The sequence below is a fragment of the Schistocerca americana genome, chromosome 3 (assembly GCF_021461395.2).
Source record: "Schistocerca americana isolate TAMUIC-IGC-003095 chromosome 3, iqSchAmer2.1, whole genome shotgun sequence".
In the NCBI taxonomy this organism is placed as follows: Eukaryota; Metazoa; Arthropoda; class Insecta; order Orthoptera; family Acrididae; genus Schistocerca; species Schistocerca americana.
The window spans coordinates 519,559,981-519,585,870 of record NC_060121.1 but is presented as its reverse complement, the minus strand read 5'-3'; the positions used below and the strand labels follow the sequence as shown (position 1 = coordinate 519,585,870).

Genomic DNA, 25,890 nt, shown 5'->3' with positions numbered 1-25,890 from the left:
CTGTGGAAGAGAACTGGGCCGACCACCAAAATATTCTGCGTAAAATGGAAACAATGTCTCAACTGAATATCTGGAGTACCATCTTCAGTAGAAAACCACTGTTTTCAAATTAACAAAATTAGGAAGAAAACAAGGTGGAAGTTTACGATTAGATCTCAAGGGCCATTTGATGTAGAAGTTTGTATAACTAAATCTTTAGCGCAGGTATACACAGATAGGCAATAACTCAGCCTTTTGTTGCTGACAGAAACCATCCTGCAATTAAAGTGAAATTGCAAAAAAAAATTTATTTCTTGATATTAATATTATTGTTATTGTTCTTATTTAACTGAAATCAAACATGTTTGAAAAATCAGTGACTCGAGATAGGAGAATGACAAATACATTGCTTACTCTAAAATTTTAACTGCAGTCTGTACTCGCATTTATCTTTCTAATGATTATCGATTTCGTTCAAATACTGAACGTCTTCAGATACATTGTAGTTCCAGAGCAATCCGGGAGTTTTATTTGCTTTGCGTAGCTTCCATAAATCACTTATAAATGCAGAGATACTTATACGGCTGAGCGGAAAGTTTCTCCCTGAAATTTAATTTTTTATACAGACTTTTTTAATTTTTTTACAAAAACACATTTCTATAAGATAAACTCTCCGCGAGCTCGGGTATTTATTCAGGGGTGACAGTTCTATTCCTCCTGACCACGCGCAATAAGCTAGTCCTTGTTGCGTGGACGAGGTTCTTTGAAGACTGAATCCCATAGTCTGGCCCTTCTCCTCAGAAGCGCCGTTGCTTGTTTGGCTGTGCTAGCACTATTCTGGACTTCTATAGCGTAGACAAGAACAATTCGTCTGTAAACAAAATGTACATTCTTTTCCTCGTGCCTTCAGTGTTGGTATAGCAAAAAATCGGACATTGTTCTTTATAAAATGCCTGACGATTAATAAAACTTTTTTTTCTGACAAAATGGGTTTTGTTGGTTGGACATAAGCGTATTTTCCCCAGGGTTTTCTGCAGAGTGTTTCACAGTTGTCCTGCCAATGGTCTTCTGTCTTTGCTGGTAGACATCTGAGAAATTCAGATATTTGGAAACTTCCTGAGAACGGACGCCAGTTTTACCTTTTATCATATGCTTGATTTTGTTTTAGTGGCTGGTGTGAATTTTGGTGGTAGTCCAACTCTGTTGGTGTCACCAACATTACCATCACCTCCATTAAACCAAAGTCAGACTGTTCTTGGGTCAACAATGTTTGGGCAATTCTGCTGTTAGACGTTTCATCAATTCTGCTGTTAGACGTTTCATTAGCATGGACGCCTTGGATCTTTGAACAAATGTCTTCCAGTTTTGGTCCTGTTTTTTAATGACAGCCTTAAAAAAGACGAACAATACAAAGAACTTCTGAGTATTATACAGCAAAAGTTACATAAGTGACGTATGAATCCATTATATTGAAGGAAATTACACTTTTACAAGTCAGTCTTTTTTAATCTCCATACTTAAAATTTTCAGACAGTTTTTCTGTTCTTTCATTTGATGAAAACATAAGAACACGTAAAAAATTTTTGAATGACAAATTTTCAATAATGTACCAAGTAAAGGTATGTTAAATTTATAAAAATGATCTGCTTTGAAGAAGTGCACCATCACAACAACACTCGTCAGCAGCAGAGAAACAGCTGTGTGAATGTGTTCATCATGGTCCATCAAGTAATACAGACTAGCAGAAAGTTCATACAACTAGCACTGGTTTATAGTGTACCGTCTCCACAAAGCATCAACCCTTGTTGCTTCAGTGGCTGTTAATAAAAATGGAGTAACTTTCCGTTCACCCTGTACACGATCAACCTTGTTCCAAATATTGGCAGCTTACCCTAAATATAGATGGCTGTAATGCGACACCTCTTGAGATACGAAAAGATCCAGTATCATCTGCCTATGCGATCGGCTATCAGTAGCTGGAATATCAAGACCCTGAAGTATCTGGATGTTCTTTCTGGAGTCATATGAAGTGGGACGACCACTAAAATCTAACGACTCGTCAGGCAAATACAATACTCAGATTTATTCAAAGAATTATGAAAAAGAGTTATTCATATGAGAAAGAGATCATTCACGAGGCCTTCGTTCGAACAAATATCGAGTATTGTTCGTTAGTCTCGGAACTTTGATAAGTTGAATTAACGTAAGAGGTATAAGTTCCATAGCAAAGGTGAACAACTAGTTTCGGGTTTATACAGTCAGCATCAGGGTGTCATGGGAATGCTTACCAAACTGCTGTGGAAGAAATTACCTGCAAGAGGACTTCCATCGCTGAAAGCTTTATGAAGTTCTGAGATCCAACGTACCCAAACAAGACTATGGAAATTCTACTTACTCCACTACACGTTTCGTTTAATAATTACGACGCTAAGATTCGCAATATCTAGGCAAATACGGATAAGTGCCTATGGTCTTTCTTGTCAAGTACCATACGCTAATCGAATAAGAAGGGGAGAGTGGGTAGGATGCGTTTCCGGAAAGCGTTTGACGCGGAGCCCAGCTGCAGACTCTTAACTAAGGTACGAGCATACGAAATAGGTTCCCAGATATGAGAGTGGTGAGGACTTTTAAAGTAATAGAACCCAGAACGTTGCCCTTGATGGAGAGCTGTTTACCAGGGACAGGAGTGTCGCCAGGAGTGTCGCCAGGAGTGTCGCCAGGAGTGTCGCCAGGAGTGTCGCCAGGAGTGTCGCCAGGAGTGTCGCCAGGAGTGTCGCCAGGAGTGTCGCCAGGAGTGTCGCCAGGAGTGTCGCCAGGAGTGTCGCCAGGAGTGTCGCCAGGAGTGTCGCCAGGAGTGTCGCCAGGAGTGTCGCCAGGAGTGTCGCCAGGAGTGTCGCCAGGAGTGTCGCCAGGAGTGTCGCCAGGAGTGTCGCCAGGAGTGTCGCCAGGAGTGTCGCCAGGAGTGTCGCCAGGAGTGTCGCCAGGAGTGTCGCCAGGAGTGTCGCCAGGAGTGTCGCCAGGAGTGTCGCCAGGAGTGTCGCCAGGAGTGTCGCCAGGAGTGTCGCCAGGAGTGTCGCCAGGAGTGTCGCCAGGAGTGTCGCCAGGAGTGTCGCCAGGAGTGTCGCCAGGAGTGTCGCCAGGAGTGTCGCCAGGAGTGTCGCCAGGAGTGTCGCCAGGAGTGTCGCCAGGAGTGTCGCCAGGAGTGTCGCCAGGAGTGTCGCCAGGAGTGTCGCCAGGAGTGTCGCCAGGAGTGTCGCCAGGAGTGTCGCCAGGAGTGTCGCCAGGAGTGTCGCCAGGAGTGTCGCCAGGAGTGTCGCCAGGAGTGTCGCCAGGAGTGTCGCCAGGAGTGTCGCCAGGAGTGTCGCCAGGAGTGTCGCCAGGAGTGTCGCCAGGAGTGTCGCCAGGAGTGTCGCCAGGAGTGTCGCCAGGAGTGTCGCCAGGAGTGTCGCCAGGAGTGTCGCCAGGAGTGTCGCCAGGAGTGTCGCCAGGAGTGTCGCCAGGAGTGTCGCCAGGAGTGTCGCCAGGAGTGTCGCCAGGAGTGTCGCCAGGAGTGTCGCCAGGAGTGTCGCCAGGAGTGTCGCCAGGAGTGTCGCCAGGAGTGTCGCCAGGAGTGTCGCCAGGAGTGTCGCCAGGAGTGTCGCCAGGAGTGTCGCCAGGAGTGTCGCCAGGAGTGTCGCCAGGAGTGTCGCCAGGAGTGTCGCCAGGAGTGTCGCCAGGAGTGTCGCCAGGAGTGTCGCCAGGAGTGTCGCCAGGAGTGTCGCCAGGAGTGTCGCCAGGAGTGTCGCCAGGAGTGTCGCCAGGAGTGTCGCCAGGAGTGTCGCCAGGAGTGTCGCCAGGAGTGTCGCCAGGAGTGTCGCCAGGAGTGTCGCCAGGAGTGTCGCCAGGAGTGTCGCCAGGAGTGTCGCCAGGAGTGTCGCCAGGAGTGTCGCCAGGAGTGTCGCCAGGAGTGTCGCCAGGAGTGTCGCCAGGAGTGTCGCCAGGAGTGTCGCCAGGAGTGTCGCCAGGAGTGTCGCCAGGAGTGTCGCCAGGAGTGTCGCCAGGAGTGTCGCCAGGAGTGTCGCCAGGAGTGTCGCCAGGAGTGTCGCCAGGAGTGTCGCCAGGAGTGTCGCCAGGAGTGTCGCCAGGAGTGTCGCCAGGAGTGTCGCCAGGAGTGTCGCCAGGAGTGTCGCCAGGAGTGTCGCCAGGAGTGTCGCCAGGAGTGTCGCCAGGAGTGTCGCCAGGAGTGTCGCCAGGAGTGTCGCCAGGAGTGTCGCCAGGAGTGTCGCCAGGAGTGTCGCCAGGAGTGTCGCCAGGAGTGTCGCCAGGAGTGTCGCCAGGAGTGTCGCCAGGAGTGTCGCCAGGAGTGTCGCCAGGAGTGTCGCCAGGAGTGTCGCCAGGAGTGTCGCCAGGAGTGTCGCCAGGAGTGTCGCCAGGAGTGTCGCCAGGAGTGTCGCCAGGAGTGTCGCCAGGAGTGTCGCCAGGAGTGTCGCCAGGAGTGTCGCCAGGAGTGTCGCCAGGAGTGTCGCCAGGAGTGTCGCCAGGAGTGTCGCCAGGAGTGTCGCCAGGAGTGTCGCCAGGAGTGTCGCCAGGAGTGTCGCCAGGAGTGTCGCCAGGAGTGTCGCCAGGAGTGTCGCCAGGAGTGTCGCCAGGAGTGTCGCCAGGAGTGTCGCCAGGAGTGTCGCCAGGAGTGTCGCCAGGAGTGTCGCCAGGAGTGTCGCCAGGAGTGTCGCCAGGAGTGTCGCCAGGAGTGTCGCCAGGAGTGTCGCCAGGAGTGTCGCCAGGAGTGTCGCCAGGAGTGTCGCCAGGAGTGTCGCCAGGAGTGTCGCCAGGAGTGTCGCCAGGAGTGTCGCCAGGAGTGTCGCCAGGAGTGTCGCCAGGAGTGTCGCCAGGAGTGTCGCCAGGAGTGTCGCCAGGAGTGTCGCCAGGAGTGTCGCCAGGAGTGTCGCCAGGAGTGTCGCCAGGAGTGTCGCCAGGAGTGTCGCCAGGAGTGTCGCCAGGAGTGTCGCCAGGAGTGTCGCCAGGAGTGTCGCCAGGAGTGTCGCCAGGAGTGTCGCCAGGAGTGTCGCCAGGAGTGTCGCCAGGAGTGTCGCCAGGAGTGTCGCCAGGAGTGTCGCCAGGAGTGTCGCCAGGAGTGTCGCCAGGAGTGTCGCCAGGAGTGTCGCCAGGAGTGTCGCCAGGAGTGTCGCCAGGAGTGTCGCCAGGAGTGTCGCCAGGAGTGTCGCCAGGAGTGTCGCCAGGAGTGTCGCCAGGAGTGTCGCCAGGAGTGTCGCCAGGAGTGTCGCCAGGAGTGTCGCCAGGAGTGTCTCACGGAGGTGTGGTAGGACCGCTTTTATTCTCTATATACATAAAGGATCTTTTGGACAGGATGAGTAGCAAACAGCGTCTGTTTGCTGGTTACGGTGTGGAGTACGAGGAGATGCCGTTGATGAGTAACCATAGGAAGTTACAAAATGACTTAAACAAAATTTCTAACTGATATGATGAAAGGCAGGTTACTCTTTCTTAACTCGGTGCCAGATTGAAATAAAAATTCGTCTGTAGAATACAAGGGATTCCCCCAAAACAAATGAGTATAGATTTGAAACTTGCTTTGCTACCTGTTAAACATTTTATATTATTGGGCAAATAATCAAAATTTTTTTGTTGATGCACTTTGAACTCCTTTCTGAGCCACTGCCAGCTTTAACAATGAGTAATGGAGATCATTTTTTCGTCGAATAATGTAGATACGGTCATCATTATTGTTAAATTGTGATGTATTATTCATGAGGAAATTGGAAATTTGTGGTAAATTCTTATGGGACCAAACTACTGAGATCATCGGTCCCTAAGCTTACACACTACATAATATATCTTACACTAAGGAGAACACACACGTCCATGCCCGAGGGAGGACCCGAACCTCCGACAGGACGTTTCAGACCGCAGTAGGTTCACTGAAGGTCTGAGTATTTGTTGGACAGAGATGAATATAGTATATTTTCTCAAAATAAAAGTGTAGTCCACTTTGAGAGAACTACGTAATTTAGTGAAAGGCATTAACGGTATCTTCTGTCACTTCCTTTCTGATGAGATTTAATTTTAGTACTTTCTCTGCGAAAATCTCAGGAGTAAGGAGTATGGGTGAAGTGGTAAGGAGCTGGTTGGCGAGTGGAAAGGCACTAGAACCACCAATAGAGTATCTTTAGGCGATAGTTTATTAAAAACAATTAAAATCATACAGTAAAAGTACACCAAAAATATGGGATAGCAGTCTCAATTAGTCAACAAGGAATTAAACAAAGAACAATGAAATAAATGGCATAAGAGCAAATAACAAATACCTTGCACAAAATAATTAAATTTTGAATTGTAGCTGTGCCAAAGAATAACAAATCAAATTGCCGCTAATTAATTAATCGCCTTGTGGCTTTGTTCATAGGCGGGCAAAGGAAACCAAATGTCAACCTTAGCAAGTGTAAAATTGGCATAAGGCCCAATTAAAGGTGTGTTTCTTCGCAGAACTCAAAAAAAAAAAAAAAAAACACTTACTTTAGTTACTAGCAGGTACGGTTAACAAGATAAATAGAAATTTTTTCTTTCCAACTGCATCATGTACCAAATCTTATAAGTCTTCTGCCTCATCTCTCTGTCCATATCCTCCTTCTCCTTCTTCATATCCGTTTCCTTCCTCCCTCCCCCCAATTCTCTGTTCATCTCCTCTTCACCCTTCTCTCTGACCTTCTTTATTGTAATTGTAAATGGAACCTTGATTGAGAATTAACACAAAATGTTTATTATATAACATGTCTGTATATCAAATCTCTCAAGAGAAGATTCATTCAACGACGGTAAGACCGCTGGTCGGCCCTGGTCACTACCGTGTGCTCAACCGAAAGCATCGCTTCTAATTCCGTCTTGATCCATTTAACCAGTTGATTGTGTTCACGTACTAGTTGTACTTGAGAAATAATCTCTCGCGTAACCGCACAACTGATGGTGCTGTGCTGATTGATTTCATCACCAGAATTTGCGAGGAAATAAACTGAAGAAATTTGTGATAAGCTCTTCGTCGGTGTCATTGATTTGGCGATCATGTAGTTGGCCTGCGTTGCGCGTACGCCGACCAATATTTCGACGCCTCACTGTTGACATTTTTTCCAGAGTAGTAAACAAGAACTGAAATCAGCTGAATGTTTGTAACATACGAAATTACCACGAACTGACATCAATTCAACCTTTGCAACACACCAAAGATATGGTCTCAACTGATAACACACTGAAATATCGCTTTCAATTGTATTTTTTTTAAAAACTATCAGCATTCAGTGTGGAATTTATTGTTGTGAAAATATGCGACACCAAAGCTGTCAAACTGAAAGTAACTTTTTTTATGAAAACATATGACAGCTGAACTGTCAAACCGACGGTAACATTTCTTTCATCGAGATTTTCATACAAAAATACCATCAAAATTTCCGGCAATTCCGGTAGATTTTCCAAAAAAATTTCTTTCATACAAACCTTCTCCTAAAAAATTATTTTTTTGTTTATGTAGATTCCAAACAGAAAATGTAATACTTGAAGAGTTTGCATGAGAAAGAGTGCAACGTTATTTAAAAACAAAGAATAATCTATGTTTTTATGTAAGCTCTTTCCTAGTAGTATCAAAAACATAACTTAAAAGATTATTGGGCTTGTTCTTGCTACGTACATGTTCGATAGATGACGTGTCTGGTTTCTTCAGTTGAGGTACGATTCATGTAAGTGTGTGAAAATTAGTCACCTGCGTATGACCCGGAGATGCCCGTTTATCATGCGTTTAACTCTGAGTAGAAGTATTATCGCATGTGAGAAAGGAGACTGAAACTACCCCTACGACATTTTAAGTGAGAAACTTAATTGAATTCACGCAGTAAAAAATGAAATACTAGTCACTGTGGAAACCCTTACACTAAAGTGAAATAAAGAGGGAAAAAATTAACGCAATATTATTCGGTCAGAGACTTCTACTCTCAAAGCCAAGACCACAAGAATATCTACTTTTTTGGCCTAGCCCTTGGCGGTTTAAATGTTATTTTTGAATTTTAATTTGCTTAGCCTTGGATCGGTGGTAACTAAGTGTTAAGTATTGGGAGACCTATGATAAAGAAGTAATAAATTTACAAAACAGACAATTAAACATAGGTGCCTTTCTTTTTTATGAATTTTTCTCCGTACGGCCGGCCGAAGTGGCCGAGCGTTTCTAGGCGCTTCAGTCTGGAACCGCGCGACCGCTACGATCGCAGGTTCGAATCCTGCCTCGGGCATGAATCTGTGTGATGTCCTTAGGTTACTTAGGTTTAAGTAGTTCTAGGTTCTAGGGGACTGATGACCTTAGAAGTTAAGTCCCATAGTGCTCAGAGCCATTTGAACCATTTTTTTCTCCGTACGTGCCACTATGTCTGCAATACAAAAGAAACTTTACGCAACCATCCAGGCCATGTCCTATCAACACTGAATAAATTTCAACAATCCGAGGTAACCTCATAAACAACAGCTTAATGCCCAATGACAAACGTGCATTATAGTAAGATATGTAAATACAAGGAACAGTTGCAGATTAAAAACAAAAAATTTGAACCTAACGATTTAAGTCGATACAAGTCGTGGCGGCTGTCGTTCGACCTGTGGGTACTTCACACGACGCAACCAGATTACGCAAAAGCTCCCTTGAACAGTTAACGTTAGCTTCATTTGTCGCAGCTTTTGGAGACGGCGAAAAATGCACGGTTTGTTCGATTGCAGATTTTCAGTTGCAGGGTCAGAAATTGAAAATAACTAAACATGCAAGGAATAAACGTCAGAGATATATCGTAACTATGTACGAAATCACAACATGCGTGGAAGATACAACAATAAAAAAAGCCCAATCAAAAAATAACGCAACAAATACACACACACACACACACACACACACATATATATATATATATATATATATATATATATATATATCACAGCGCCTCTAGCGTGGGAAGGATCCATATGGCACAGGCTGTGAAGCAGTAATTGAAGTGAAGGATCTCATGCTTGGCAGCGTGTTAAGCAATAGGGTGGTCCACTTGTTTCTTGGCCGCAGTTTGCCGGTGGCCATTCTTGCGGACAGATAGCCTGTTGGTTGTCATGCCTACATAGAATGCAGCACAACGGTGACAACTTAGCTTGTAAGTCACGTGACTGGTTTAACATGTAGCTCTGTCTTCGATGGGACCGGATTGCAGTAGGAGAATGTATGGGACAGGTCATGCATCTGGGTCTATTAAAGAGGTATGAACCATGAGGTAAGGGATTTGGAGCAGGGGTTGTGTAAGGGTGGACGAGTATATTTTGTAGGTTCAGTGGATGGCAGAATACCACTGTAGGAGGTGGGGAAAGCATAGTGGGCAGGATATTTCTCATTTCAGCGCACGACGAGAGTTAATCTAAACCCTGGCAGAGAATATAATTCAGTTGCTCCAGTCCTGGGTGGTACTGCGTTACGAAGGGAATGCTCTTCTGTGGCTGGATGATGGAACTTCGGGAGGTAGTGGGATACTATAAAGGTAAGGAATGGGAGATTTGTTTTTGTACAAGTTTGGAAGGGTAATTATCCTCATAACTCCCCCTAGTAACTCAGTACCACCCAGAACTGTTGAAAATGCAGAGAAAATCACACTGTATACTTGTGTGATACATAATTTTTTACTGGACACAATTGGGAATAGTGACGCTGAACAACTCGAAAAGAAAGAGGACAAAAATCACCGTGTCATCATTCCACGAGAATCGCAACAAACTAATCTGAGGGGCATAGGAAGATTAGGTCAACACAAATCAGTTCAGCTAGGAAAGTGAGTGGCGCTCTACAGGAATATTTCAACACTACTGGGTATGGAAGTGTCAGTGGGAATCACTAAAAAGAAGTACTGATACAGTGTCGAATCTTGAAAGTAAGTAATGTAGATTATTACTAAAAAGTTAATGTGATATGCAAGAGAGTGTATGATATTTATAAATTAACTTAGCTGGAATTAGCAATAAATTTTGTAATTTGAATTTGCTCTAATTACAATCCACATTCAATATAAAACATTGCATTAAATTTGTATTTTATAGATAGTAAGCAATTACATTTTAATGAAAAGAAACAAATAAATAGTCTTCTTACTCATTATTGCCCAGATCTTCCTCTTGTGCAACAAAAAATATGTTAAAGATCTCTCTCTTTTAGCTTTTATAACCAGAGCTTTACTTTTTATTTGCTGTAGAGAAGCAGTTACATATGCAGTAGGACTTCAGTTGGAGCAGTTTTTATTTTGTTTATGCTGGTCAGTATATTGTCATTTCTTTTCAAAATAGCACTTTCTTCTTCGTTGTAAGCACTCTTCCGTTTTGTCCCCTTGGTCATACCTCTTCCACGTGGATTGCTGTATGATGATAAAGATGATGATGATGATGATGTTTGAAATGGCTGGCCATCTCGTGCAACTTAACACTCATCTATAATGAAGAAATCCTCAGCAACATCAGTGGGAGAGACTAGGATCTCACTGACAAGACACTCGTCTTGAAGAACAATGACAACTACAGCTTTCAGTGTGTGCTTTACACTTTTTGTGATTGGATATTTATGTCCAGTACGAGACACTGTGCAAGATTATGGGCCACGAACTTAGCTTCACAACGTATTTAATGATAAGTTACAAAGGAAAAAAAAAAAAAAACATGGACACTAGTGTGATTCAAACCCACAATTTTCGAATTGTAAACTAAACGTATCAGACCACCGAACTATTCATATACATTGCATATTTGTTAGCATAATGTATCTTGTGACGTTCGTCACGACAAACCAGTTATCAGCTTAGTTTTTTTTTCATTTACTGTTCTATCTTTAGAGGAAACTGAAGAGTAAAACTGAAGAGTAAAAAAATTACTCACTGTGACGTTACTGTTTTTAGCGTATTCCACGCTTTCTCGTGCTAATTCTGCGCTGCAAGATTCTTTCCTGGCGTGACCGTGGTCTCGTGTATGAACCGTGGGTTCATAGACGTCAGCAGGTACCATAACACTCTTGGTTGAAACTTTTATTTTATTAATTTCTGATACAAACGTCATCCGCAAACTTTCAGTCTTCGCTATAATTTCAGCATGAGACGAAAACCTAACCTCCTTCAATCAGTCAACTGTTTTGTCGATTGAGTATTTCCTAGCGTGTTTGTTATGGTATGTGGGTGATTTTGTGTCATAAAGACATGTTACGTGTCTGTATGCCTCAGTAAGAATTTCTATAGCTTCCTTAGACCACTCCATTATCAGACGGTGCACTACCGATAGCCGGCTATGTGGCCGAGCGGTTCTAGGCGCTACAGTCTGGAACCGCGCGACCGCTACGATCGCAGGTTCGAATCCTACCTCGGGCATGGATGTGTGTGATGTCCTTAGGTTAGTTAGGTTTAAGTAGTTCTAAGCTCTAGGGGAGTTAAGTCCCATAGTGCTCAGAGCCATTTGAACATTTATTAAATTTCGTGCGTTTTTGTCTGTGTAAGAGGTTTAATATCGCTTTTTTGTAAGTGTAAGCCACAAGAGACGGCAAAAAATACACAGCTTGTTCGGTCGTTCCGTGCTTGCAATTAAATATAACTTAACACGCAGGGAACAAATGTCACAGTTGTCTCATAACTATGCACGAACTCGCTGTATGCATGGAAGATACAATAATATAAAAATCGTAATCAAAGAGTAATAAAACCAACACATACACACATACACACACACACACACACACACACACACACACACACACACTGACTTCATAGCGTGATTCCTCACTAGCAAATCAAAAAAGTCTCTCACAAAATTTCGTCCTGCACATATTCCGGGCAGTAAATGGACGTTAAGGATTGGCAGTCTGGCAACACTGTAATCAGAGGTACGGTAACTAAATGTGTCAGCACATAGCAGTAGTGCTGTTCAGTTGGTCCAGTGAATTGCGTCTTGGATTAGCATGCAGGACGTCGAGCGTTCAACTCTGGGTCGAATTCTTTTTGTTTTTATTCGCTAAATGTAGTCTGCACGGTACGTTATCTGGATTCTTATTCGTCACACAGTGATTACAGTGGGTCTTCTACACACCATCTGCAGTTACATACTACGTAAACAGAAACGGAAGTGCAATTGTTTTCATTGGGCAGCTTTTAAAGAAGCCTTTTGCACGTCGCGGACGCGAGTTGTTCCCCGCCACTTCATCTACTAGATTCCATACCTGTTCTCCGTGTACCCTTCCCCCATGGTTCCATAGAAATTAGATGGGACCGTTAAGGGAGGGTACACACAAAACAAACTTGGAATCTAGTAGATGCAGCGGAATCGTACTGTGAACTCCGAATGTGTGAATTCTTCTTCACCCTGTGTGTATATAAAACAGCGCCTCTAGAATCTGATCTGGCCCGAAATGTTTGATGGGGCGGTTGTATGTAAACACAGGCATACGGCACTTGCGATACAACACTAAGTAACTGTACGATGTCGTCACAATTTGCACATGAAAATTTCGTCAAACGGCATGTGTTTCAATAAACTTACCTAACCCCGATGAAGGCAACACAAAATTTTAAGGGGAGTACAAATTTTACGAACACTGAGCGCCAGTAGTATTTTAATGAGTCAGAACATACACAGGTTAATTGAATTAATGGTTGGTGGCCACTCAAACAAGCTTTATAATTGCCAGATGCCTTATTATCTGTACTGAAATTTGACGAAACACAAGAAGTCCATAGGTAAATGTAAAACAAAATATTAGGGCACAGTGGCCAAGCATAACGACAGACTAAGTTTATACTACAGGGCCCCCTTAGGTGAAGCCAACGCGTAACCTCAAGGGCAGTAAACAAAGGCAATAGCAACTGAAAAATGGTTCAAATGGCTCTGAGCACTATGGGACCTCACATCTGTGGTCATCAGTCCCCTAGAACTTAGAACTACTTAAACCTAACTAACCTAAGGACATCACACACATCCATGCCCGAGGCAGGATTCGAACCTGCGACCGTAGCAGTCGCGCGGCTCCGGACTGAGCGCCTAGAACCGCTAGACCACCGCGGCCGGCAATAGCCGCTGAAATTAACCGACAGACTGGACAAAGCCAGGGCAGCTTGATCAAATAAACAGTTGACAAGTAATTAATAGACAGTGCCAGTACACAAAAACAACAAACGGCAAGTAACAAGGGTCTAAAATGCTCTACTGGCCAGCTGTCTTACAAACAAATTGCCCCCCCCCCCCCCCTGCGGGTCCGGGGATTAGAATAGGCCCGCGGTATTCCTGCCTGTCGTAAGAGGCGACTAAAAGGAGTCCATCCCCCTCACGGGGGTAGTTAGCGCCTGCGTCCGGAGACGGACGGTTCCACGACCTATAATCGTGGTCTTTTTGGTTTTTCACTTCTCGTTTCTTCCTTCCTTTTGTTGGTTCCTTTCTTTGCTCTTCTCCACCTCACTGTCTTCCTTACTCTTTCCCTTGACTTCTCCTTGCCTTCTCATTGCCTTTTTCTCCTTTCCTTCTCATTGCCTTTTTCTCCTTGCCTTCTCATTGCCTTCTTCTCCTTGCCTTCTCATTGCCTTCTTCTCCTTGCTTTCTCATTGCCTTCTTCTCCTTGCCTTCTCTGGTCTCCACCTCGGCGTTTGAGACAGTCTGTCCTCTTTCTCCCTCTCTCTCTTCTTTTTCCTCTTCTTCCTTCCTCCCTGTGCGTGCCTGAAGGCCGACCCACGCGTTCGCACGCGTAGCCGGTGACGGGGTAACGCGTAAGTCCCCGCCCTGGGTAGACATGTAAGGCACGCGCGTACCCCCTGGTAAAGGCCAGGCCCGGGGAGGGGTGATTGCCTGAGCTGATACCTTCTGACCATGCCGATTGGTCCCTCCGTCTGTTTCTCGGGAGGTGTGACCTGAGGTGTAAACATTCACCTAAGGCGGGAGTGCCCTCTGAGAGGGTCCCCACAAGGAAGGAGCGCGCCATCGGAGACGCTGGCAATCATGGGGGATTCCTCCGCAATGGATTCTACTCCATCTCTTTCGACTTCGACCCAAAAACGGAAACGTGACCAGCCAACAGTGACAAAAGTACTACCGCCTGCCCCACAGTTCCTCGTAGTTTCTCGATCTGAGGACGGAAAGGATTTTTCCTCTGTCAACCCTTTCGTTATTCAGAAGGGCGTAGATGCCATAGCCGGATCTGTCAAATCTTGTACCAGGTTGCGTAACGGCACCTTATTACTAGAAACTGAGAGTGCCTTTCAGGCACAAAAACTGCTTCGGGCCACCCTCCTGTACACGTTCCCTGTCCGGGTGGAGGCCCACCGAACTTTGAATTCGTCTCGAGGTGTAGTCTATACTAGCTCCCTCGACGGATTGACTGACGAGGAGCTTCAATCATTCCTCGCTGAGCAGGGCGTGACGGCTGTCCATAGGGTCATGAAAAAGGTCAACAATGACCTTGTACCGACCCGGACAAATTTTCGTGACCTTCGATAGTGTTAAGCTGCCATCGCGCATCAAGGCGGGCTACGAGGTTATTTCTGTTCGCCCCTATGTCCCGACACCTACGCGCTGCTACCAGTGTCAGCGTTTCAATCACACTCGACAGTCTTGTTCCAATGCGGCTAAATGTGTCACTTGTGGCAGGGATGCCCATGAGGGTGACTGTCCACCTCCGTCTCCTCGTTGTGTGAACTGTCAAGGTGACCATGCCGCCTCCTCCCGCGACTGTCCTGTCTATCAGGAAGAACGCTGTATCCAAGAAATTCGGGTCAAAGAGAAAGTGTCCACCTCGGCTGCTCGCAAGCTATTGGCTAGTAGGAAGCCCACGCTGCTCCCAGCGGGGAAATACAGTACTGTCCTCGCCTCTCCTCGGACTACCCGGGAGGTAGCAACCCAGACATGCGATCTGACCTTCAGCACCACGGTCGTCCGTTCGGCCAGTGCTAAGATCGCGCGGTCGACGTCTCCTCTTCCTCCCATCACCCCACAGACACGAGCACCTTCCTCAGCTTCTGCTAAGACGAAGGCATCGAAGTCAGATGCACGGGCCTTCAAGAAGGAACCATCCCGTGCAGACTTCCTCCGTACCTCGACCTCCCAGCCTTCGGCCGGTACTTCCACTACACGTCCTTCCAAAAAGGCGCATAGGAAGCACAGTTCTCCTTCTCCGCCACGGCGCATTTCTTCTCCTGCGCCACCCAGCGGTTGCCGCCCCAGGCCGTCATCCGTTTCGCCTGGCCGCACCGCTGGTAGCCGTACATCTGGCCGTTCACTGGCGGAGGAAGCTCCCCCTCCCGGCCATCCTCCCGTGATGGCCGATGACCCTATAGACCCTATGGACGATGACTGTCCGCCTACTGATAGCGGCGGCAGTGCTCGCTCGAAGCCAGGCCCTAAGCGGCCTTCGAGGTGACCACTTCTCTCATCTCCCTTTTCTTACGATGGCACTTATTCACTGGAATATTCGCAGCATTCGCTCCAACCGAGAGGACTTGAAGTTGCTGCTCCGCTTGCACCGTCCACTCGTCGTAGCCCTCCAGGAAACGAAGCTACGCCCATGCGATCAAATTGCCTTGGCACACTACACCTCTGTGCGTTTTGACCTACCCCCTGTGGTAGGTATCCCAGCTCATGGAGGGGTTATGTTGCTGGTCCGGGATGATATTTACTACGATCCCATCACGTTGCACACCGGCCTGCAGGCAGTTGCCATCCGCATTACTCTCCCCACTTTTACATTTTCCTTTTGTACCGTTTACACTCCATCGTCATCTGCCGTTACCAGGGCAGACGTGATGCAACTTATTGCTCAGCTACCTGCACCATTTTTGTTAACTGGAGACTTCAATGCCCACCATCCCCTTTGGGGCTCTCCAGCATCCTGCCCGAGGGGCTCCTTGTTAGCAGACCTTTTCAACCAGCTCGATCTTGTCTGCCTCAATACTGGCGCCCCTACTTTTCTTTCGGACACATCTCACACCTATTCCCATTTAGACCTCTCTATATGTACTCCCCAACTTGCACGCCGGTTTGAGTGGTATGCACTTTCTGATACATATTCGAGCGACCACTTCCCGTGTGTTATCCATCTCCTGCAGCATACCCCCTCTCCGTGCTTCTCTAATTGGACCATCTCCAAGGCAGACTGGGGGCTCTTCTCTTCCAGGGCGACCTTTCAGGATCAAACCTTTACAAGCTGCGATCGTCAGGTCGCACACCTCACGGAAGTCATTCTCGCTGCTGCTGAATATTCCATCCCTCACCCTCCTTCTTCTCCACGTCGCGTACCGGTCCCCTGGTGGACCGCAGCATGTAGAGACGCTTTACGTGCTCGTCGACGTGCTTTACGCATGTTTAAACGCCACCCTACAGTGGCGAATTGTATCAATTATAAACGATTACGTGCTCAGTGTCGTCGTATTATCAAAGAAAGCAAGAAAGCCAGCTGGGCTGCTTTCACAAGCACCTTCAACAGTTTTACTCCTTCTTCTGTTGTCTGGGGTAGCCTGCGCCGGCTATCTGGCACTAAGGTCCACTCACCAGTTTCTGGCTTGAAGGTCGCGAATGACGTCCTTGTGGCCCCTGAGGCTGTCTCCAATGCCTTCGGCCGCTTTTTCGCAGAGGTTTCGAGCTCCGCTCATTACCACCCTGCCTTCCTCCCCCGCAAACAGGCAGAGGAGGCTAGGCCACCTAACTTCCGCTCCTCGAATTGTGAAAGTTATAATGCCCCATTCACCATGCGGGAACTCGAAAACGCACTTGGCCGATCACGGTCCTCTGCTCCAGGGCCAGATTCTATTCATATTCAGATGCTGAAGAACCTTTCTCCTGCGGGTAAAGGTTTTCTTCTTCGTACTTACAATCGCATCTGGATTGAGGGACATGTTCCCGCATGCTGGCGCGAGTCTATTGTTGTCCCGATTCCTAAGCCGGGGAAGGACAAGCACTTGCCTTCCAGTTATCGACCTATCTCGCTTACCAGCTGTGTCTGTAAAGTGATGGAGCGCATGGTTAACTCTCGATTGGTTTGGCTGCTCGAGTCTCGACGCCTACTTACCAATGTACAATGTGGATTTCGTAGGCGCCGCTCTGCTGTTGACCATCTGGTTACCTTATCGACCTTCATTATGAATAACTTCTTGCGGAAGCGCCCGACCGCGGCTGTGTTCTTTGATTTGGAGAAGGCTTACGACACCTGTTGGAAGGCGGGCATTCTCCGCACCATGCATACATGGGGCCTTCGCGGTCGCCTCCCTCTTTTTATTCGTTCCTTTTTAATGGATCGACAGTTCAGGGTACGTGTGGGTTCTGTCCTGTCCGACACCTTTCGCCAGGAGAATGGGGTGCCACAGGGCTCAGTTTTGAGCGTCGCTCTCTTCGCCATCGCGATCAATCCAATAATGGATTGCCTCCCAGCTGATGTATCAGGCTCCCTTTTCGTGGACGATTTTACCATCTATTGCAGCGCGCAGTGTACACGTGTCCTGGAGCGCTGTCTTCAGCGTTCTCTTGACCGTCTTTACTCCTGGAGTGTCGCCAATGGCTTCCGTTTTTCTGCCGAGAAGACGGTCTGTATTAACTTCTGGCGCTACAGAGAGTTTCTCCCACCGTCCTTACGACTCGGTCCTGTTGCTCTCCCAATCGTGGAGACAACCAAATTTTTAGGCCTTACATTTGACAGGAAACTTAGCTGGTCTCCACATGTGTCATATTTGGCCGCCCGTTGTACCCGTTCTTAAAATGTCCTCCGTGTTCTCAGTGGTCTGTCGTGGGGAGCGGATCGAACCGTCCTACTTCGTCTATATCGGTCGATCGTCCGCTCCAAGCTGGATTATGGGAGCTTCGTATACTCCTCTGCACGGCCATCCATCTTACGCCGCCTCAACTCCATACAACATCGGGGTTTGCGACTTGCGATCGGAGCATTTTATACCAGTCCCGTAGAGAGTCTTCATGCTGACGCTGGCGAATTGCCACTCACCTACCGGCGCGATATACTGCTTTGTCGGTATGCCTGTCGGCTACTGTCAATGCCCGACCATCCGTCTTATCGTTCCTTTTTTGACGACTCTCTTGACCGTCAATACGGGTTGTATGTCTCTGCCCTGCTACCCCCTGGCGTTCGCTTTCGTCGCCTCCTTCAACACCTTAATTTTTCACTCCCTGCAACCTTTCGAGTGGGCGAGAGCCGCACGCCATCTTGGCTCCAGGCTCAGGTCCGCGTTCACCTCGACCTCAGCTCGCTCCCAAAAGAGGTCACCCCCGGTTTGGTCTACCACTCCCGTTTTTTGGAACTTCGTTCGAAGTTCATCGACATGACTTTCATTTATACAGATGGCTCTAAGACCAATGACGGGGTCGGGTGTTCCTTTATTGTCGAGGCACAAAGTTTCAAATACCGGCTCCATGGCCATTGTTCGGTCTTCACAGCTGAGCTCTTTGCCCTCTACCAGGCTGTTCTTTACATCTGCCGCCACCGACATTCTGCTTATGTCATCTGCTCAGATTCCCTGAGCGCCATCCAGAGCCTCAGTGATCCGTACCCGGTTCACCCTTTCGTCCACCGTATCCAACGCTCTCTTCAGCAGCTGGTGGACGTCGGTTCTCCGGTTAGCTTTATGTGGGTTCCTGGCCATGTCGGTATCCCCGGGAACGAAGCTGCAGATGCCGCGGCCAAGGCTGCGGTCCTCCAGCCTCGGACAGCTTCTTGTTGCGTCCCTTCGTCCGATTTTAGTAGGGTGATTTGTCGGCGCATCTTATCTCTGTGGCATGCCGACTGGGCTGCACTTACCGACAACAAGCTTCGGGCCTTAAAACCTCTTCCCGTGGCTTGGACGTCCTCCTCACGCCCTTCTCGGCGGGAGGAGGTCGTTTTAGCCCGGTTAAGAATTGGACACTGCCGGTTCAGCCATCGCCATCTGCTGACGGCTGCGCCGGCGCCGTTCTGCCCATGTGGGCACTTGCTGACGGTTAGACACATTTTAATGTCCTGTCCAGATCTTAACACACTGCGCCTCGATCTTAACCTGCCAAATACTTTCGATGCCATTTTAGCGGATGACCCACGAGCAGCTGCTCGTGTTCTTCGTTTTATCAATTTGACAAACCTCGCTAAGGACATTTGATGATGCTGTTTTTTAATCCTATGCCTGACAGTCTGTCTTTTATCGTGTTTTCCCTTTTAGTTGTTGTGGTCAACTTGTGCCTTGCGGTGCATTCTTAGAGTAGTCAGGGCGCTAATGACCACTGAAGTTGTGCGCCCTAAAACCACAAAAAAAAAAAAAAAAAAAAAAAAAAAAAAAAAAAAAAAAAAACAAATTGCCAATTTTGTTTCACGGCTATCACAGCGATAGGGCATACAGTAATGTCTCAGAAAATGAATCTGTAAGTAATCGTTAACGCGTCTCGTGATATTCACACAGAATTACACAATACGAGTTTTAAAGCCAATGTGTAAAGAGTGTTTAACAGGCACGTGAAGCACCAACAAAACAAATTAAATAAACACTGCTTTCACAAAACGCGGGACACTGGACAACATCTGAGCCAAGCAAACTACAGGCAACCTTAATGTTAGTCGCCTAGAACAGTGTTTAAACAAATAGTAAACACCTCAAAGCACTGGCAACATGATGCAAAAAGCAGGACAGATTACCAAAGTTGTTGTTGTTGTGGTCTTCAGTCCTGAGACTGGTTTGATGCAGCTCTCCATGCTACTCTGTCCTGTGCAAGCTTCTTCATCTCCCAGTACCTACTGCAGCCTACATCCTTCCGAATCTGCTTAGTGTATTCATCTCTTGGTCTCCCTCTACGATTTTTACCCTCCACGCTGCCCTCCAATACTAAATTGGTGATCCCCCGATGTCTCAACATATCCTACCAACCGATCCCTTCTTCTAGTCAAGTTGTGCCACAAGCTCCTCTTCTCCCCAATTCTATTCAATACCTCCTCATTAGTTATGTGATCTACCCATCTAATCTTCAGCATTCTTCTGTAGCACCACATTTGGAAAGCTTCTATTCTCTTCTTGTCTAAACTATTTATCTTCCACGTTTCACTTCCATACTCCACACTCCACACAAATATATTCAGAAACGACTTGCTGACATTTAAATCTATACTCGATGTTAACAAATTTTTCTTCTTCAGAAACACTTTCCTTGCCATTGCCAGTCTACATTTTATATCCTCTCTACTTCGACCATCATCAGTTATTTTGCTCCCCAAATAGCAAAACTCCTCTACTATTTTAAGTGTCTCATTTCCTAATCTAATTCCTTCAGCATCACCCGACTTAATTAGACTACATTCCATTATCCTCGTTTTGCTTTTGTTGATGTTCATCTTATAACCTACTTTCAAGACTCTGTCCATTTCGTTCAACTGCTCTTCCAAGTCCCTTGGTGTCTCTGACAGAATTACAATGTCATCGGTGAACCTCAAAGTTTTTATTTCTTCTCCATGGATTTTAATACCTACTCCGAATTATTCTTTTGTTTCCTTTATTGCTTGCTCAATATACAGATTGAATAGCATCGTGGATAGGCTACAACCCTGTCTCACTCCCTTCCCAACCACTGCTTCCCTTTCATACCCCTCGACTCTTATAACTGCCATCTGGTTTCTGTACAAATTGTAAAAAGCCTTTCGCTCCCTATATTTTACCCCTGCCACCTTTAGAATTTGAAAAAGAGTATTCCAATCATCATTGTCAAAAGCTTTCTCTACGTCTACAAATGATAGAAATGTAGGTTTGCCTTTCCTTAATCTTTCTTCTAAGATAAGTCGTAGAGTCAGTATTGCCTCACGTGTTCCAACATTTCTACAGAATCCAAACTGATCTTCCCCGAGGTTGGCTTCTATCAGTTTTTCCATTCGTTTGTAAAGAATTCGCGTTAGTATTTTGCAGCTGTGACTTATTAAACTGATAGTTCGGTAATGTTCACATCTGTCGACACCTGCTTTCTTTGGAATTTGAATTATTATATTCTTCTTGAAGTCTGAGGGTATTTCGCCTGTCTCATACATCTTGCTCACCAGATGGTAGAGTTTTGTCAGGACTGGCTCTCCCAAGGCTGTCAGTTGTTCTAATGGAATGTTGTCTACTCCGGGGACCTTTTACCGACTCAGGTCTTTCAGTGCTCTGTCAAACTCTTCACGCAGTATCATATCTCCCATTTCATCTCATCTACATCCTCTTCCATTTCCATAATATTGTCCTCAAGTACATCGCCCTTGTATAGACCCTCTTTATACTCCTTCCACCTTTCTGCTTTCCCTTCTTTGCTTAGAACTGGGTTTCCATCTGAGCTCTTGATATTCATACAAGTGGTTCTCTTTTCTCCAAAGGTCTCTTTAATTTTCCTGTAGGCAGTATCTATCTTACCCCTAGTGAGAAGTCTCTACATCCTTACACTTGTCCTCTAGCCATCTCTGCTTAGCAATTTTGCACTTCCTGTCGATTTCATTTTTGAGACGTTTGTCTTCCTTTTTGCCTGCTTGATTTACTGCATTTTTATATTCTCTCCTTTCATCAATTAAATTCAATATTTCTTCTGTTACCCAAGGGTTTCTACTAGCCCTCGTCTTTTTACCTATTTGATCCTCTGCTGCCTTCACTATTTCATCCCTCAAAGCTACCCATTCTTCTTCTACTGTATTTCTTTCCCCCATTCCTGTCAATTCTTCCCTTATGCTCTCCCTGAAACACTGTAAGCCTCTGGCTCTTTCAGTTTATCCAGGTCCCATCTCCTTAAATTCCCATCTTTTTGCAGTTTCTTCAGTTTTAATCTACAGATCATAACCAATAGATTGTGGTCAGAGTCCACGTCTGCTCCTGGAAATGTCTTACAATTAAAAATCTGGTTCCCAAATCTCTGTCTTACCATTATATAATCTATCTGATACCTTTTAGTATCTCCAGGGTTCTTCCATGTATACAACCTTCTTTCATGATTCTTGAACAAAGTATTAGCTATGATTAAGTTATGCTCTGTGCAAAATTCTACCAGGCGGCTTCCTCTTTCATTTCTTAGCCCCAATCCATATTCACCTACTATGTCTCCTTCTCTCCCTTTTCCTACTCTCGAATTCCAGTCACCCATGACTATTAAATTATCGTCTCCCTTCACTACCTGAATAATTTGTTTTATCTCATCATACATTTCATCAGTTTCTTCTTCATCTGCAGAGCTAGTTGGCATATAAACTTGTACTACTGTAGTGGGCGTGGGCTTCGTGTCTATCTTGGCCATAATAGTGCGTTCACTATGCTGTTTGTAGTAACTTACCGGTACTCCTATTTTTTTATTCATTATTAAACCTACTCCTGCGTTACCCCTATTACCTACCAAAGTACGCAACAGAAAGTGCCCCTACGCGCACCACAAGACAGCGACACGGTGCTCAATAACATGGCGAGTAAATAACATTTAACGCACTTCCGGCACAAACAGCAAGTACGTGCTTAGTTATCAAAAACAAATTAGTGGGTTTGGGTCCACAATATGAGATGGGAGCAATGTCACAATCACACACATCAAAAGAAGTTTTGCATCACCCCATTTCACAGAACTGTGGATATTTTATCACAGACACAGTCCCTTTGACTGTTCAGAGATGTCACTACACCCGCCCAAAGAAGTAAATAACCATGCATGAGCAGCCCCCATTAGACGGAGGGGGTCCGACAGCCGATCAGTTACAGTCATTCCACCAGAAAAGAGGTACACCGCTCGTGTTGTCTGTAGGTCAACCATGCCTAGACGGTAAATACCGCGGTTCGATCGCGTCTGCATTGTTACTTTGTGCCAGGAAGGCTCTCAACAAGCGAAGTTTCCTTCCCTCTCGGAGTGAAGCAAAGCGATGTTGTTCGGACATGGAGGAGATACAGAGAGACAGGAACTGTCGATGACATGCCTCACTCAAGCCGCTCATGGGCTACTACTGCAGTGGATGACCGCTACCTACGGATTATGGCTCGGAGGAACCCCGACAGCAACGCCACCATGTTGAATAGTACTTTTCGTGAAGCCACAGGACGTCGTGTTACGACTCAAACGGTGAGCAGTAGGCTGCATAATGTGCAACTTCATTCCCGACGTCCATGGCAAAGTCCATCTTTGCAACCACGACACCATGCAGCGCGGCACAGATGGGCTTAACAACATGCCGAATGGATCGCACAGGATTGGCATCACGTTCTCTTCACTAATGGGTGTCGTGTATGCCTTCAACCAGACAATCGTCGGAGACGTGTTTGGAGGCAACCCAATCAGGCTGAACGCTGGTGGTCATTAAGGCGCTGTAACGGCTGTACGATACGTGAATAGCATCATGCGACCGACAGTGCAACCATATCGGCAGCATATTAGCGAGGCATTCGTCTTCATGGACGTCAATTTGCGCTCCCATCGTGCACGTCTTGTGAATGACTTTCTTCAAGATAACGACATTGCTCGACTAGAGTGGCCAGCATGTTCTCCAGACATGAACCCTATTGAACATGCCTGGGATGGACTGAAAAGGGTTGTTTATGAACGATGTGACCCTCCAATCATTCTAAGGGATCTATGCTGAATCCCCGTTGAGGAGTGGGACAATCTGGACCAACAGTGCCTTGATGAACTTGTGCATAATAGGGGACGACACCCAATACAGGCACGCATCAGTGCAAGAGAACGTACTACTGGGTATTAGAGGTATCGATGTGAACAGCAATCTGGACCACCACCTCCGAACGTGTCGCTGTATGGTTGTGCAAATTGCAATGTGGGGTTTTCATGAGTAAAACAACGTGCGGAAGTGAAGTTTATGTTGATCTCTATTCCATCTGTACTGGTTCCGGAATTCTCGGAACCGAGGTAATGAAAAACTTTTTTTAAAGTGTGTATTAATAAGACTCATGAGGAACCATGATTCATGAATTTAATACCATTAATCTAGCAACTCACCGTAGTCCACAGTACGTGCAGGCTACACTTCCCCAAGCAGGCTCGTTTCCTTCAGTGGTCAGGTAGAAGAAATTTCAAGTTCCCAACCAACATTGTTCAGCGAACACGAAGCACTCATCCGTCTTTCATCAAAAGGGACCTTCGACCACCACTGCTGCGAGCCAGTCACCCACCATCGCCAGCCGAGCACCGGAATACATCCCGTCCACGACTGTTCACGCCCGCACTCTCGCGGCCCAGCGTCCTCTCGTCGCCCGGCAACGACCAGAGACAATGCCAACATGAGTAGAATCGATACTAGCAAAGATATCACACACGTATGGCACAATGTTGCAGTCTACTTTAAGACGACAATCACATTCAGTAGGTGTTATGCGCTAGTCTGGGACTAGTAAATTAAATCCAGCTAGCTTTTGTGCTATACCGAAGAATGCGACGACGCTGTCCACGCAGCTGTTTATAACGATTAGCACAATGTGGCAGACTACTTTAAAACGACGTTCACACTCAGTAGACATTATGCGCTAGTATGGGACTGTGATTCCTGAATCTGGCATAACCCAAAAAATTTAGTCAGTGGAAAATGAATGTCTGTGGGAAGTAGAAATCGTCCTGCAGATATATTCTCCCAGGCGTGTGACTAGCGTCGGTCTTAGGCCGCTTTTGGTCTTTTTACGTGTCAGTGATATTTCATTGGATTTTGACTTGCTGTAAATATCATTTCTATGGCGACAGTCCAGAGCTGAAGAGAAAAATACTGCGATTGCCAGATGAATGATCTGTTTTCAGTGGAACATGGGCGAAAAACCTGCGCCTTAAACTAAATGCAAGAAAGTCTCAAGTAATCTTAGCATTACATTGGAAATAAGTAAGTTCAGTTCCTCTCACTCAACTTGACGGCATCCCACTACCATATCAGAGAGCAGTGAAGGGCTTGTGTGTAACTTTGGATGACTATTTAAATAGGGCACACAGTACTGTCGCCGTGTGCTGGGAGACCTACGCCTTCCTCAATACCCTCAAAAAGTTTCGAAATATATTTGTACACTATGTGAAACTCAAACTCATGCAATCATTCTTTGTTCCAAACCTTCACTTTTGTGATGTAATTCAGCATGACACGAATAATGAAAACATGAGACGGTTAGGGCCAACCGTGTTTGCTTGTGTGCGATGTGATCGTGTAAGTGCGTCATACGCTCAGTTACGGTGATTGCGGCCAGACAGGTTAAGGGATTACAACATGCTATGTCTGCTTCGTCGGCTCCTAACTGCGTAATCACCCTGTACCTTGCTTCAGAGATTAAACATCTTTTGTGCAATAATAATATAAACACATGGTCTCACCTATCCAGTATTCTAGCAGTGTCCATTGATAAAACAAAAACATTTGTAAAATCTTTCTCTATCGCTGCTAGCCGGCCGCTGCGTACAAGCGGTTCTAGGCGCTTCAGTCCGGAACCGCGCTGCTGATACGATCGCAGGTTCGAATCCTGCCTCGGGCATGGATGTGTGTGATGTCCTTAGGTTATTTAGGTCTAATTAGTTCTAAGTTCTAGGGGACTGATGACCTCAGATGTCCCATAGTGATTAGAGCCATTTGAACCGATTTTTCTGTCGCTGCTATCCGCCTGAAGCAGCTTCTTCTTTTATTTTCATAACGAATAAAGAATCCCCAGAAGCTGACGTAAGTGGCCAATTTTCCCTTTGTAAACTATCAAACCTAAAGCTCCCATTTTCTCTCAGTACTACTTCTTTCTCGTTCGCTTTTTATACGAGTCATGTCACCTTTCCTTGGCTTATATTCATTAACTTCGCGCATCACTTTCATCTTTCCCTCCCTCGCCCATCCTTCTCTCCATGCCTATTGTCCGCCCCCGTTAGCTGAGTGGTCAGCGGGTCGGAGTGCCACGCCAAGGGGCACGGATTCGATCACGGCTGGGG

At 46.4% G+C, this 25,890-nt stretch overlaps 1 protein-coding gene across 1 annotated transcript; it reads left to right on the top strand.

The window, feature by feature from the left end:
* The first annotated feature begins 1,128 nt into the window (after positions 1-1,128).
* On the top strand, positions 1,129-24,235 carry LOC124606175 (elastin-like). The gene is made up of 3 exons (XM_047138142.1): positions 1,129-1,222; positions 2,676-5,223; positions 24,082-24,235. The coding sequence occupies exons 1-3, from the start codon at positions 1,129-1,131 to the stop codon at positions 24,233-24,235; spliced, it is 2,796 nt and encodes a 931-aa protein (XP_046994098.1).
* Positions 24,236-25,890: the final 1,655 nt, after the last annotated feature.